Source organism: Natator depressus, chromosome 8 (genome assembly GCF_965152275.1).
Source record: "Natator depressus isolate rNatDep1 chromosome 8, rNatDep2.hap1, whole genome shotgun sequence".
NCBI lineage: Eukaryota > Metazoa > Chordata > Testudines > Cheloniidae > Natator > Natator depressus.
Window position 1 is genome coordinate 18295743 of NC_134241.1, and position 12088 is coordinate 18307830.

The window sequence follows — 12088 nt, forward strand, 5'->3', positions numbered from 1 at the left end:
GTATATATAGGGCCACTTTAGAGAGTTCTTTGATGATGCAAAATCAGATCCCCACTCAGGCTTTGTCTACACTGCCAATTGAACAACAAAACTTTTGTTGTTCACAGGTGCTTAAAAAAGCCCCCCCCCCCCGACAAGTTTTGCTGCAGCAAGTGGCAGTGTAAATGGCTCATTGTCAGCAGGAGCCCTCTCCTGTTGATAACACAAACCCCGGTCATGGGGGATGGAAGTATTTTGTCGGCAAAAGTGCTGACAAACAGCATTTATGCTGCCCGACTTTTAGCGACACGGACATATTACTAAAAGCTGTGTAGTGTAGACAAAGCCTCAGTGGCCAAAGGGCTCTACACCTATTAAACCAGGGTGTATAGCTAAATAAGCAGGGCTCTTTATAAAAACAAAAAAGGCCCCTTACAGTCTGAGTGCAGTTTCATTCTTTCTGGTACATTATATGGGTTGGAAAGCCCATATAAATAACAATAATTCCTCAGAGAGCAACACCCTCAAATAAACTGAAATCTTTAGGAGGAATGGGTAAGATATAGTTGAAGCAAGATCTTTTTAAAACTTTTTTGTTGCTGGTCTCTGCTGCAGTGGGATCCAGCAGTATACTCTGAAGTGCCAGCATTCCACACTGTTGACTCACATAACTGATTATTATTAGACCGCAAGGAAACAGTTAAATCAATGTAAATATCTGTCTATATAATTATCAGCATATCAGACTCAAAGTGGAGTTTGGTTGATGACTCCCCAATCTTCTACCCTTAGGGAATGATGACATTATAATAACCATAATACTTAGCACTTACATTTTGCTTTACTTCTTCAAAGTGCTGTAAAGTAGTAACTATATGTTCTCATGGGGTTTCCGGATACAGAGATCAAGAAATCATAGCAACTTACTGAAAAGCCTGCTTCTAAAGCAGCCAAAACCTCCAGCTTGCTACAGAAAAAAAAGGTACCAAGTAGAAAACTCCTGGGGAAAAAAAAAAATGAAGACTGAGGTTTGGGAAAAGGTGGGAGGGGTCAGATACAAGACAAAATAAAATTAATCTCGTCATGACTTGACTACAGGAAAAACAATACAATTTCATGTTGCCCTGGCATCACTCACTATTGGCCAATCTCCACTCCTCAGTGAGGCATGGCATAAACAGGCCGCTTGAAAATGGTGAGTGTCTGTGCGCATGTGGGGGTGTTTATTTTCAACAGCAAGAGTCTCAGAAATCAGCACTGCATGATGGTACTTTTGTACATACTCGGCTCCTATGACAGCCATATGTGATGGAAGGCAGTGCTGGGTGAGCCAATGGAGCTAAAAAGCAATACATATCAAAAAGCTGAAATACAACTTTAGAACTCCTAGAATTAACTTATGAAACTCATTGAGGCAGGATATTTTTGAGCCAAATAGCTTAGCAGGAATCAGAAAATGGAGGCCAATATATAAATAAGACTAGCATTTGCAGTTATAGTAACCAGGATCAAAATAAGGGTTATCAATAATCCCATGTGATGGCATAAAATGACCACCACCTGGAGTCAGAAGTGGTTTTCCCCCAGTTGTATAGTTCTTGGCCAGATGCATTATTGGTTTGGGTTTTAACGTTCTCACAAGAAAACGACCAAGGCATATAGTAGAGTGAATGGACCACTGGCCTCTTCACATGTGGCAACACCTCCATTCCTCAGGACAGGGTTTCGCTGTTGCATTGGAAGTACCTGGCTTTAGTGATAGGATGTTATTAGACTCTACGGTAGCTGGTCTGTGCCTAAATACATCCAAATGTGGCACATAGTAGGAAATGGAAACACAAAGAAACTTTGCATGATACAACTTAGTGCATGCCAGATGAAATTCCAAGCACTCTAGGACAGTGGTTCTCAAAGCCAGTCCGCCGCTTGTTCAGGGAAAGCCCCTGGCACGCCGGACCAGTTTGTTTACCTGCTGCATCCGCAGGTTCGGCCGATCATGGCTCCTACTGGCCGCGGTTCGCTGTTCCTGGCCAATGGGGGCTGCGGGAAGGGTGGCCAGCACGTTCCTTGGCCTGCGCCACTTCCCGCAGCCCCCATTGGCCTGGAGTGGAAAACCGCGGCCAGTGGGAGCTGCGATTGGCTGAACCTGCGGACACAGCAGGTAAACAAACCGGTCCGGGGTGCCAGGGGCTTTCCCTGAACAAGCGGCGGACCGGCTTTGAGAACCACTGCTCTAGGAGGACCATCATCAGAGAGCATTAAGAGAAATCATTGACAGCTCCTGCTTTCCTCTGTCTGACACGTGGTGTGAATGGTTCACAATAACTAAAAGAAAACCATATGACATAAAATTTACTATCCAGAGAAAATTCACTTGGGTCAGGGAGGGTTTAATTTTTGACAGTGATAAAATACTGACTTCAAAACCATGAAAAATCCCAGCACCGTATTTCTCCCTTCCTACCCCTAGTCTCTGACCTTTACAGATCTCAAACCTCCAGATAATTTAATGGCAGTTAAAGGAAGGTTATGAAAATAGAAAGGTCATAACAGAGGAAACTGGGGCTTGCCACGATATCTGGGGAAAACCCATAACTCCAGCAACTGCTGGTGTGTTTCCTATTCACTGGAAAAGGTAAGACATTGCTCATTTCAAAAAATGTTTTCATGAGCAATTGTAATGCTGATGAGGACTATGACCAGCACATACTGCAAGGAGGGAGCCCGTAATGGCTCTCCAGTCAAAAGGCAGGGAAAAGACTGGCTTGTCTGTTCTGCACAGAATAAGATGTGATTTAGTTCACTCTAAGGGTCAAATACAAATTAATGTGACACATTAATACGAGTCTCATGGCTAAATCTCATGTAGTGTGCTGACATCGGGCCTCACCCAAAGCCCACTGATGTCAATGGGAGTCTATGTAACTTTGTCGCTTCAGCTCCCACTGAAGCCAGAGGCAAAGACTGAGCGACAGACAGGCAGACATAGAAGGTTAAATGCTTTTAAAAACAGAATTTAAGTTGATCTTTGGAGCTACTCAAGGCCACATGATCAAACATGAAAACCCCAGGATTCAGTCAAATACAATCAGATAAAGAAAATAATCAACAGTGAAGGTAAGCATTATTAATTTTCATAACCATATCATATAAGTATCCCACTGAGGCACCATTATACTGATCCCATGCCAGTATTCACTTGGCCATAGTCAATCACATGTCAGGATCTGCACCTCAGAAAGCCCGGGGGGGTGGGGAGAGAAGCTTGAGGAATTACTACGAAAACAGCTCAACAAAGTTAACCCTAATAACGTGGGCTGTTTGTGCACCACTGTGATCCTGTGTTATAGAAGAGGGTTGAGTGTGTTTTCATTACCCCAACATCTGTAACAAACATACTAAGAGTGCGGTGATGGGTAAAATAATTGCCTCTAATCCTCAGCAGCATCAACAAATTGCAAATATGACTCTCAACTATGAGCTGGCTAAGGGAGCATTGGGTGTTTGTTCTTCCTAGGAGAGGTCAGCAGTCCTGAAGTACATAACACAATGGCTGATGGCAGCTCAACAGGAGGACATTGCACTGTGTCGGTGGATGTGAGGAATTGGTCTGAAAGCAGCAGGCAGAGATTCCACTGTCCTGGGAGAGTCCTTTGAATTTTGTCTCTATGAACCTGGGCTCAGAAAAGAGACATAGATTTTTGCTTCCCCTGTAATAGAAAAGGGGGTGCTGTACCTCAAGATCAAACACTAAATTCACCTTGACCTAACCTCTGAATCAAATGTAACTTAACAGCAGTTTCATAAACTGTATGTTGATTTTTCCAAGAAGCAAGCTTCTGCCAAGAACAGTGGGAACTGAACAATGAATCTGGGCCACATATTGGCACCAAGTTCATATGTGAATGTACATGAACGTATGTGGAGCTCATGAGAATGGTAATCTCGCAAAGTATTTCTGGTTTGCAAAACCAGTTCAAATAAATTCACAAAAAACTTTCTTTGCCTCTGTAAATTAAATCGCTGTTGTGTTATTTTAAAAAACAAAATGTTTTTTTCTAGCAAACAGGAAATGGGGCTATGTACCTCTAAAAAAAACTAAACTGGGTCCCTGGGGCTAATAGAATTCCTCTCTCCTTTCTTCTGTTTTCATTCTCTCTCTCCACTTTTCCCATTGGATTTTTCTCTCTGCTCCTCTTTTCACAGCCTCTCCCAAACAGAAGGCAAAGCCAGTAAGGTGTGAGTCCAGCTTTCAGCCCCACAGCATCCAGCTGGTGTGACATTAGGCAAAATGACTTAGCCTATTTTTAAATAATAATAATCCCAGTTGCAGTAAAATACAAATTACAGGCAAATGGAATGCAGTGAACAAGCTATCTGTTGCAGAAAAGTACAGCGTGTGTTTGCTCCCTTCATAGCTTATTAAGCCTCTCAATTAGTTGCAGTTGCTTAGAAAGCACTCAGGGTGGACTGTCACCTCTGGGCATTGAGAGGTTGGGGAAGAGGAGCTGAATTGAGTGCAGCTGAGGCAGAAGCAGACAAATCTGCCATATGGAAAAGCTCCACAAAGATCTCTCTTTTGCAGATCTAGATGAAATAAAGACACTAGCTCGATGCCTCTGCGCTGCGACCCTGCCTTTCCTACACTAAGTCCATGGCTTTTCTGAGGCATTAAGACACAGAAGAAAGCAATAACGAGTAATACCCCGTAATATTGCTTTAAAACAAAAGCCGTCTCCCCAGCTCTGCATCCAGATGGGTCGGGAAGCTACAGAGTCGGACATTCAAATCTTGGAGAAATGATTCGAGTGGGCTTCCTAAGTAACAGCATAGCGGTTGGACATGCTATCTTAAACACAACAACAATATAGATAGGAAATAAAATGTTTCCTTGCTCTAGGAAAAAACAAGCAAAACGTGCCTACCAGCAAGTAGGAGCAACTCAAAATAAAAGCCATTCATTTCTCACCAAGGATTAATTAGCTGTCTGGGGTTATTAAACGTTTTCATTGGCCTGATCTGTGAGGAAACCGGGATCTATAAAAGTGAGCCAGAGGTAATCACAGCAACAAATAATATTAAAAAACAAACAAACAACCAAAACTAAACTTGCAATGCAAATTCTGACAGCGTGAATAAATTACAGACTAGTCTGGTGTGATAAACAGCACATCAGATGGACTGTTCAGGTGGAGTTTTTAGGCCTGCAGGTTAGATCTGGTATTTTTCTTTTCAATCTCCAATGACAAGCTGAGGCAAATGTGGTCTCGCTCCATGTTTAAACAGAAAACCTGCTTCAGTCTAACTGGCCCTGTGGGGAGCAGATACAAGGAGCTTCTCCCCTTCCTCTTCCAACACTCTGGGTCAGGGATCAGTCACAGTCTGGGGAGGTTGCAGAACCACCGCTCCATGCTTATGCTGCCTGCAGTGCTAGCCTCCACAGAAATGACCTGGCAGGGTGAAGTAAGGACTGGGCCCCTGGCCTTGTGACCCCATTGCTTCAGCCAGCAGACATGGCCAGGCACAGGGGAGAATGCGACTTGTACCCATGTAACAAACACCTGAGCTGCAGCTTCAGAGTGCGCGCCACGGGAGTCCTGGGAAGAATCCTGACTGAATTAGCTGAGAGGCTCCCTCAGCACCTCCCCTCCTCCCACAGTGCTGTGCCTAGAAGACACAATCTAGCTCTTAGTATGCACATTAAAGATCAGAGACTGATATCTCCTGACAATACTGCATCCCCCATGAGGAAGGCAACATTTACCAACACAAAGATGGACCAGGTGAAATTTACTACTAAGGGCTACAGCTTCCAAACACCAGTCAGTGTTACGACCCTCACAGCATCACTCCTGCCTGGTCTTATAGGGGGCTTCCCCATAGCACTCTCTGATGCAAGGCTCCTGGACTTTAGGTGTCAGCTCCAGAAAACCACATAAGACCACAGCTTGGTGCAGCACTCAGAAAGGCGAGTGGCGTTCCAGTGACTATGAAGAAAACTGGCTCAATGGATTTTGTATGTGCATCTCCCTTGTAGTAAATGGAAAATGTAGCCTTAGGTGTTTACATTTGATTTGGGAGGCTGGTTTTAATCTTCTTACATTGGGAGGAAAAACTCAATTACAGAATGTACTTACATTCCAACAACCCAAGTCAAACACTAAGGAAAAGAAAGAAATGCTTTAACTCCTTCATCGCCAGGCAGGAATACAAACGTGTGCCAGCTATGTTCAGCAGCACAAGAGGTGAAGAGTTTGCATACATGAGGCAGGGTGGGGTGTGGTACTCCAGCATGGCCAGAGGGGACAGGATTCTTTCCATTCAGACCTATAGCTCTCTCCAGTAGAGTTCTGTTATTCAGCCTGTACGTAAACTGCAGGATTTACCCCTTAATGACCCACGTGACATCATGTCCTATCATCTGACACTAAGCTGAATTCATTAAAGGCATATCAGAGATGTCTCTGTGTTCGTCTTCACATTTAAAGGAAGCAAAAGCATTTCCTATTTATCTTCATTTGTTCATTCAGAATGAATAACTCTCCTGAGAAACTGCAGGTTTCTAGATTCACAGCAGCCACCATGAATACCAGATGGTGACAAAGGATTTCTGTGAGGTGTCAGGGCAAGTGCAGGCTATATTCTGGGCTGGTGGGGCTCTGACCTATTCAGCTCATTACTGCAGCAGACTCTTAGGGAACCTCTGCGACGAGAGAGGGCTGGGCTGCTCTGAACCCAGAGCCCACAGGAGGGGGGAAGAAAAGGGAGCCTGCATTCTGCATTTCACCCTGAAGCCGCAGCCAGAGCTCTAGTCAAGGTTCCACAGCCTGCTCCAGCTCCATGGCCCTCACTCTGCCTTGCAGTCCCAGAGCTCTATTGGCCCTTCTTGTCACGCATGCAAAAGCGGCCAACTCGGCATCGCAAGCATTCCTGGCTCAAGTATCAACAAAAGCATCATCAATGTTATTGTAATAACAAATGCATCTTTACCAAGACATGGCCCACCACCACCTTGGCTACTTTTCCTATTGTGTTGTACCTCTTCCCCCCTCTCTCTGTCTTTAAACCACAAGCTCCTGGAGGCAGGGACCCCACTGAAGACATGAGGGCATTATGCATGCCACCATAAATAACCACGGTGACAATTTTCTACTCAAGTTCACACACAGAAAGATTCCTTGACCCTTAGGCATCTCAATTAACTCACCCGTAGCATTGTAATCATGGAGGGGTCTCGGAAGCGGCCATCTTCATCTTTAAGATTATAGCCCTCTGGTCTTTTATCTCGTTCACTAACTTTCCATAGCTTCACAGTTTTATCTGGAAGAGCAAAAGAGAGAAGAAGATATAGTTATGCCTGAGTAAACAGGCATCCTAAAACGAATGCCTGATGAAAATGCTAATGTCACAAAAATTGGTTTAAATGTAAAAAAGGTTACCGTTTCCTGTTCATTGTCTTATTTGAATGAGATCTAGGGACATGGAAAGAATCAGCTCTAAAGAAAGAAACTGTTTACCATCAACACTTTTTTCCAGGAATATTTGGCCTTCCTATTGCTGCAAGGCAACTGCCAACAAACTTAAGAAGATGGTTTGATTAAAACAAGCATATTAGTGGACGAATTATTTGAGAAGTGATTTCCCAGGGCTCAGCTGCAGAGGTTATGACCATAGGTCACATGATTCAGTATACAAAGTTTAGGATTTATCTAGTACATGCCACAGTGTGTCACTAGAAACTCTAACATGGGCATTGGCTACAAGAGGAGAGAGCTTTTTACATTGCTCTGAAAAGGCAGAAGTCTATGAGAAGTTTAATTTAGAACTCCCCACCTACAGACCAAATCCATATAGCGTCTTTTTCCCATTGCTGCGTATCTGTATACCTACCACCAAAGTTAATCAAGAGAACACGCTACTATATGATTTTTCCTCCTACAATTTGCCAGGTTGCATGGCAGTTATCCAGGGGAAACTGACTCCTTTCAAGTATGATTTCCAAATTAACTTGGTCCAAATGCTTGAACAAATCACTGAAAACACATTAAATGCTGATGATACACCACATCTCCATATTGTGTCCCTACTGCCCATTTTATTACTCTTTTTATTCAATCTTATTACTGCAAACTGCCATGATACATGGCAATTCCCAGATTTTAAGGTCAGAAGGGACAATTACAATCATCTACTCTGACCTCTTTCACTATATTTCATTCAATTCCTGCATCAAGCCCAATTGTCCTCTTACAAATAAAGAGAATAATATTCATGAGTGCTCTATCCATCATGTCTTTGAATATTTCCAACAGCCAGTGGAATCATTAACCATAAGCAGTGCTTGTGCAGCTATACACCAGTGTTTAGAGAACAGTGGTCATTTATGCATGAACTTTAAAATGCCCTGCATACAACGGATGTCAAATTCCATGAGTTTTGTTTTTGTCCCTGGGTGGAGACTAGCTCAGGCAAAGAAATCTAGGATGTAAAACAGTGAAATATACAGTGATTTAAAGTTCACACTGTGAACATAGTAAAAAGAACGTCCCCGGAATGAAGTAAAATCATGTCTGTAATTTACTCAAAAGTCAGTTTCAACTCCTCCTTCCACCACCTTGAACAGAAACTGGCATTTTATTATTGACTGCACATCCAATTTGCATGCCCATACTGCCATCTTTCCTTGGCTTTTTCAACTATTGACATCCCGTTTATCCTGTGCCATGAAGGCTTTTAGGTGAAAGAGCCCCAGGAACATGTGGTCTTTATTCTGAATAATGGTGTTTTCTTTTCCCTTGCCTGGCAGAGATTCTATCAGCAGTTTATCATCACTTCCACCAGCTTTAAAACACAATCTTATCATTCATCTTAATTTTCTCCTTTACACAGCAATTCCATTAGACTGCCATTAATTTTGTTTTTATTAACCCATTTAACTTCAGGGGGTTTCCCCTCTATAATGTTAGTTTAGCAACAAGAACAAAAAGATACAGAATAACATGGGAGTTTTTTTTAAAGACTCATTTTGATATTTTGCAAGCCTCTGAAACACCATCCCAAATGGAAAGATAATATCCCTGTTAATCAAAAAACTATTTAAAAACTCAATTAACAGAACATTATGCTCTATAATTAATCTTCATTGCATTTCAATGATTCTTCCCCCCCCCCCCCCCGCACAAATGAGTTTAATAAGTCTTTGAATTTTATTACAATGATCAATAGAGTAAATTCCACAATACAAAGTAAGTTGGCTACGGGAGATAATTAGACCCCTCCTTTTCCCCTGAAGTAATTAAGTCACATCCATCTTAAGGTCCCATTCATCCCAAATAATATCATTGGATCCTCCTGATATTTATCTGAGCATAACAGGAAGCTGCTCAGCTGAACACAGCTGCAAATTGAAACAAATCAGCTGCAGTTTTTCTTAAAAAAAGATTCCAGGATCCAAAAACTTAATGAACATAATAAATAGAGGGAAGAAAACTCCCTGTTTAGTGTCAAATGAACAAGTGTGAACTGACTGCAGAACCCTGTGTGAGGGAAATACACATGAAACATGCATTGACAGCAAATTCTAGCTGGGCTCCTGTTATCCCTATTTAAAGTCATGTTTTATAACAGAATCATTCTTGATTTTTTTAAATAAGATTTTGCCAGAACAAACAACAACAACAACGGAGACATTTTCTGACTATTATCTGCGTTGCCACCAGTCACAGATACCAATTCCCTGTGCTTGTGCTCCCTCAAAGTCAAACTCCCAAGGGTGAGCAAACCAAGAGAAAAAGGGACCAGAGGCAGAAAAATGACTTCAAGGATTTTTAAGCTCTTCTGCCCAGTAGGCTGAAGAATTTTCTCACCGAGGTTGGGCTTCAAATGCTGATCTCAGTCATGCTAGTTAAAATCCAGAGTCACATCACTGGTCAGACATTAGTGTACGTTAGACCAGAGTGCAGCCCACTGAATGTATTGAATTCCCAACCTGAATACTCCTGTCCTTCCTAATTCTTGCTTCTCCTCCTCCTCCTTTTACTTTACATGTGTGGATTATGTGGACATCACAGGCCTGATATTGAGAGGCGCTGAGACCCAGCAACTCCAGCTGAAATCAGGGGGATATGGTACAAGTACAGACCCCAATAACTGTTTTAAATAACTCCACTTCTCTGTTGTTCTCTCCAGGATCCCAGAAGAATGGTATTTCAATAGGATGTCTCCTCCGTGTAAGTCCTACTCAGCATGAGTAAAGGTTGCAAAATCATTCCTCCTTGGGTTTTTTTTTTTTTTTTTTTGAAACTACTACAAAAAAATGAGAAGATGGTTTTCCTCAGGGCAAGGTTTCCCTAATAGTGAAGTTATGGATGATAGAGTCTGTTCCAAAGGTAATGGGAGTTACATGCCTCAATGGAAGGCAGAAAGGAGTTCAAATAGGATAGGCCCCTGGACCAAAACCACAGATACAAAGGGAAGGCTGAGGTGCACTAGGGTATGCCCCATTAAATGTTAGTTCAGTGTTTGACAAGAATATAACAAAGAACTATGAGGTGAACCCGGGTTACTTACCTCAGCCTTCTCTGTTCATCTCCTCACGTGTATTTCTCTCTCCTGGGAGAGATTCTTTGGGATGAGGGGCAGCATGGGCCTGCTCCTGTGAGGAGCTGAGCACCCTTAATTCTCCATTACTTTCAAAGGGTACACTTCCCAAGATCAAGACCTAAATAAACCTAAGACCTTAGTGGTCTGTTGGTCAAAGAAGAGGGCTGGAAGCCAGGAAAACTGGGTTCTATTTCCATCTCCGTCATTGCTTCACTGTGTCACTTCAGGCAAGTCAAACTCTCCATGCTTCAGTTCCCCCCGCTCTAAAATGGGGAAAATAATATTTACCTGTCCTGCGGGGGGATTGTGAAGATTTTTTTTTCCATGCTGGCAAAGCACCATGGAATCCATGGATGAAAGGCAAAGCATTATATATTATTATTGTCACATACCATTGGTGGAGAGAAGGAAGTAGGCTGCATTTTGCTGCGGGAGCCATCGTATTTTATTGATCTTCTCCTCGATCTCTAAACTCTTCAGGTAATCGAACTCAGGTTCATGGCTCTGGAACGTGCTGTAAACATTGTATTCTCCCCTACGATGGGGCTGATTTTTACTCTGCAGGAGTGAGGAAAAAAAACGATAAAGGGAATTTTGAGAGAGAGAGAGAGAGAGAGCACGAGAGAGCGCGCGCAAAATTTCTATTGATTCTTTTGTTCTCTGCGGATTGTTAAGAGATGGGAAATGTCTGATTACAGTGACACATTACAGTTTAGATATCAAAGCCGACACAAGAGATCTTCCCGGCACAATGTATTCTCCTCTTGTGTCAGTTTCTCTGCATGCTGATGATATGAGCAGGAAATGATGCCTTTGTTTTGCTTTGTTTCTAGAATGAATGAAATCCTCCCTATCATTTCTCTCCAAGGCAAATTGGTGAGGAGAGATAATGGCTCAGATACAGGGCCAAGTCAAGTTTGACTCACTCACAAGAGCAACCCCATAGAAGCCAGTGGGGCTCTGTACTGGCATAAGGTGAGCAGGATTTGCCCCAAAGATCTATGACTATCCAGCAGAAACAAAATAACCAAGGAAAGGAAACAATCTGTGCAAGAATGAACGCTGCATAAAATGGCAACGGGCTCAGTCCTGCAAGGTTCTGGGCAAGCCTGGTAGGTGTTGTTTACCTTCAAGTCCCATGGACATCCATGGGGTGCTCGGGGTGCTCAGCACCTTGGAGCCCTGAGTGAGGCCGAGGGAGTTAAATGCTCCCAAACGCTCTCAGATACTACAGTGATGAGCACTATATAAGAACCTGAATAGAACTGAAATGCACACACTTTATTGTATGGATTGACTTTCTGCGTTCAAATAATGTACCAAGACCCTTTAACATCCTTCCAGGAATGGCATATCTCTGTAAAGCAGGAATTCAATGGAATTTACCCTGCAGCACATAATGAAGTTTAAAGTTCAAGAAATGGAGTAGAATAATACAAAGAGAATAGGAAATAAAATACTGTTGGGAATGATGATGATGGTGTGTGTATATATTATCTAAACTAAA

General features: G+C 42.7%; 1 protein-coding gene across 3 annotated transcripts in view; it reads right to left on the bottom strand.

Moving 5' to 3' along the window:
• PPP2R2B (protein phosphatase 2 regulatory subunit Bbeta) overlaps positions 1-12088 on the bottom strand; it is a 261499-nt gene that overhangs the window by 60944 nt on the left and 188467 nt on the right. For all 3 annotated transcript variants that reach the window (XM_074960535.1, XM_074960536.1, XM_074960538.1), the window contains 2 exons: positions 10974-11139; positions 7187-7299 (listed from right to left, as the gene is read on the bottom strand). In XM_074960535.1, coding sequence (XP_074816636.1) covers positions 7187-7299; positions 10974-11139 — 279 coding nt within the window. The remainder of the gene's footprint in view (positions 1-7186; positions 7300-10973; positions 11140-12088) is intronic.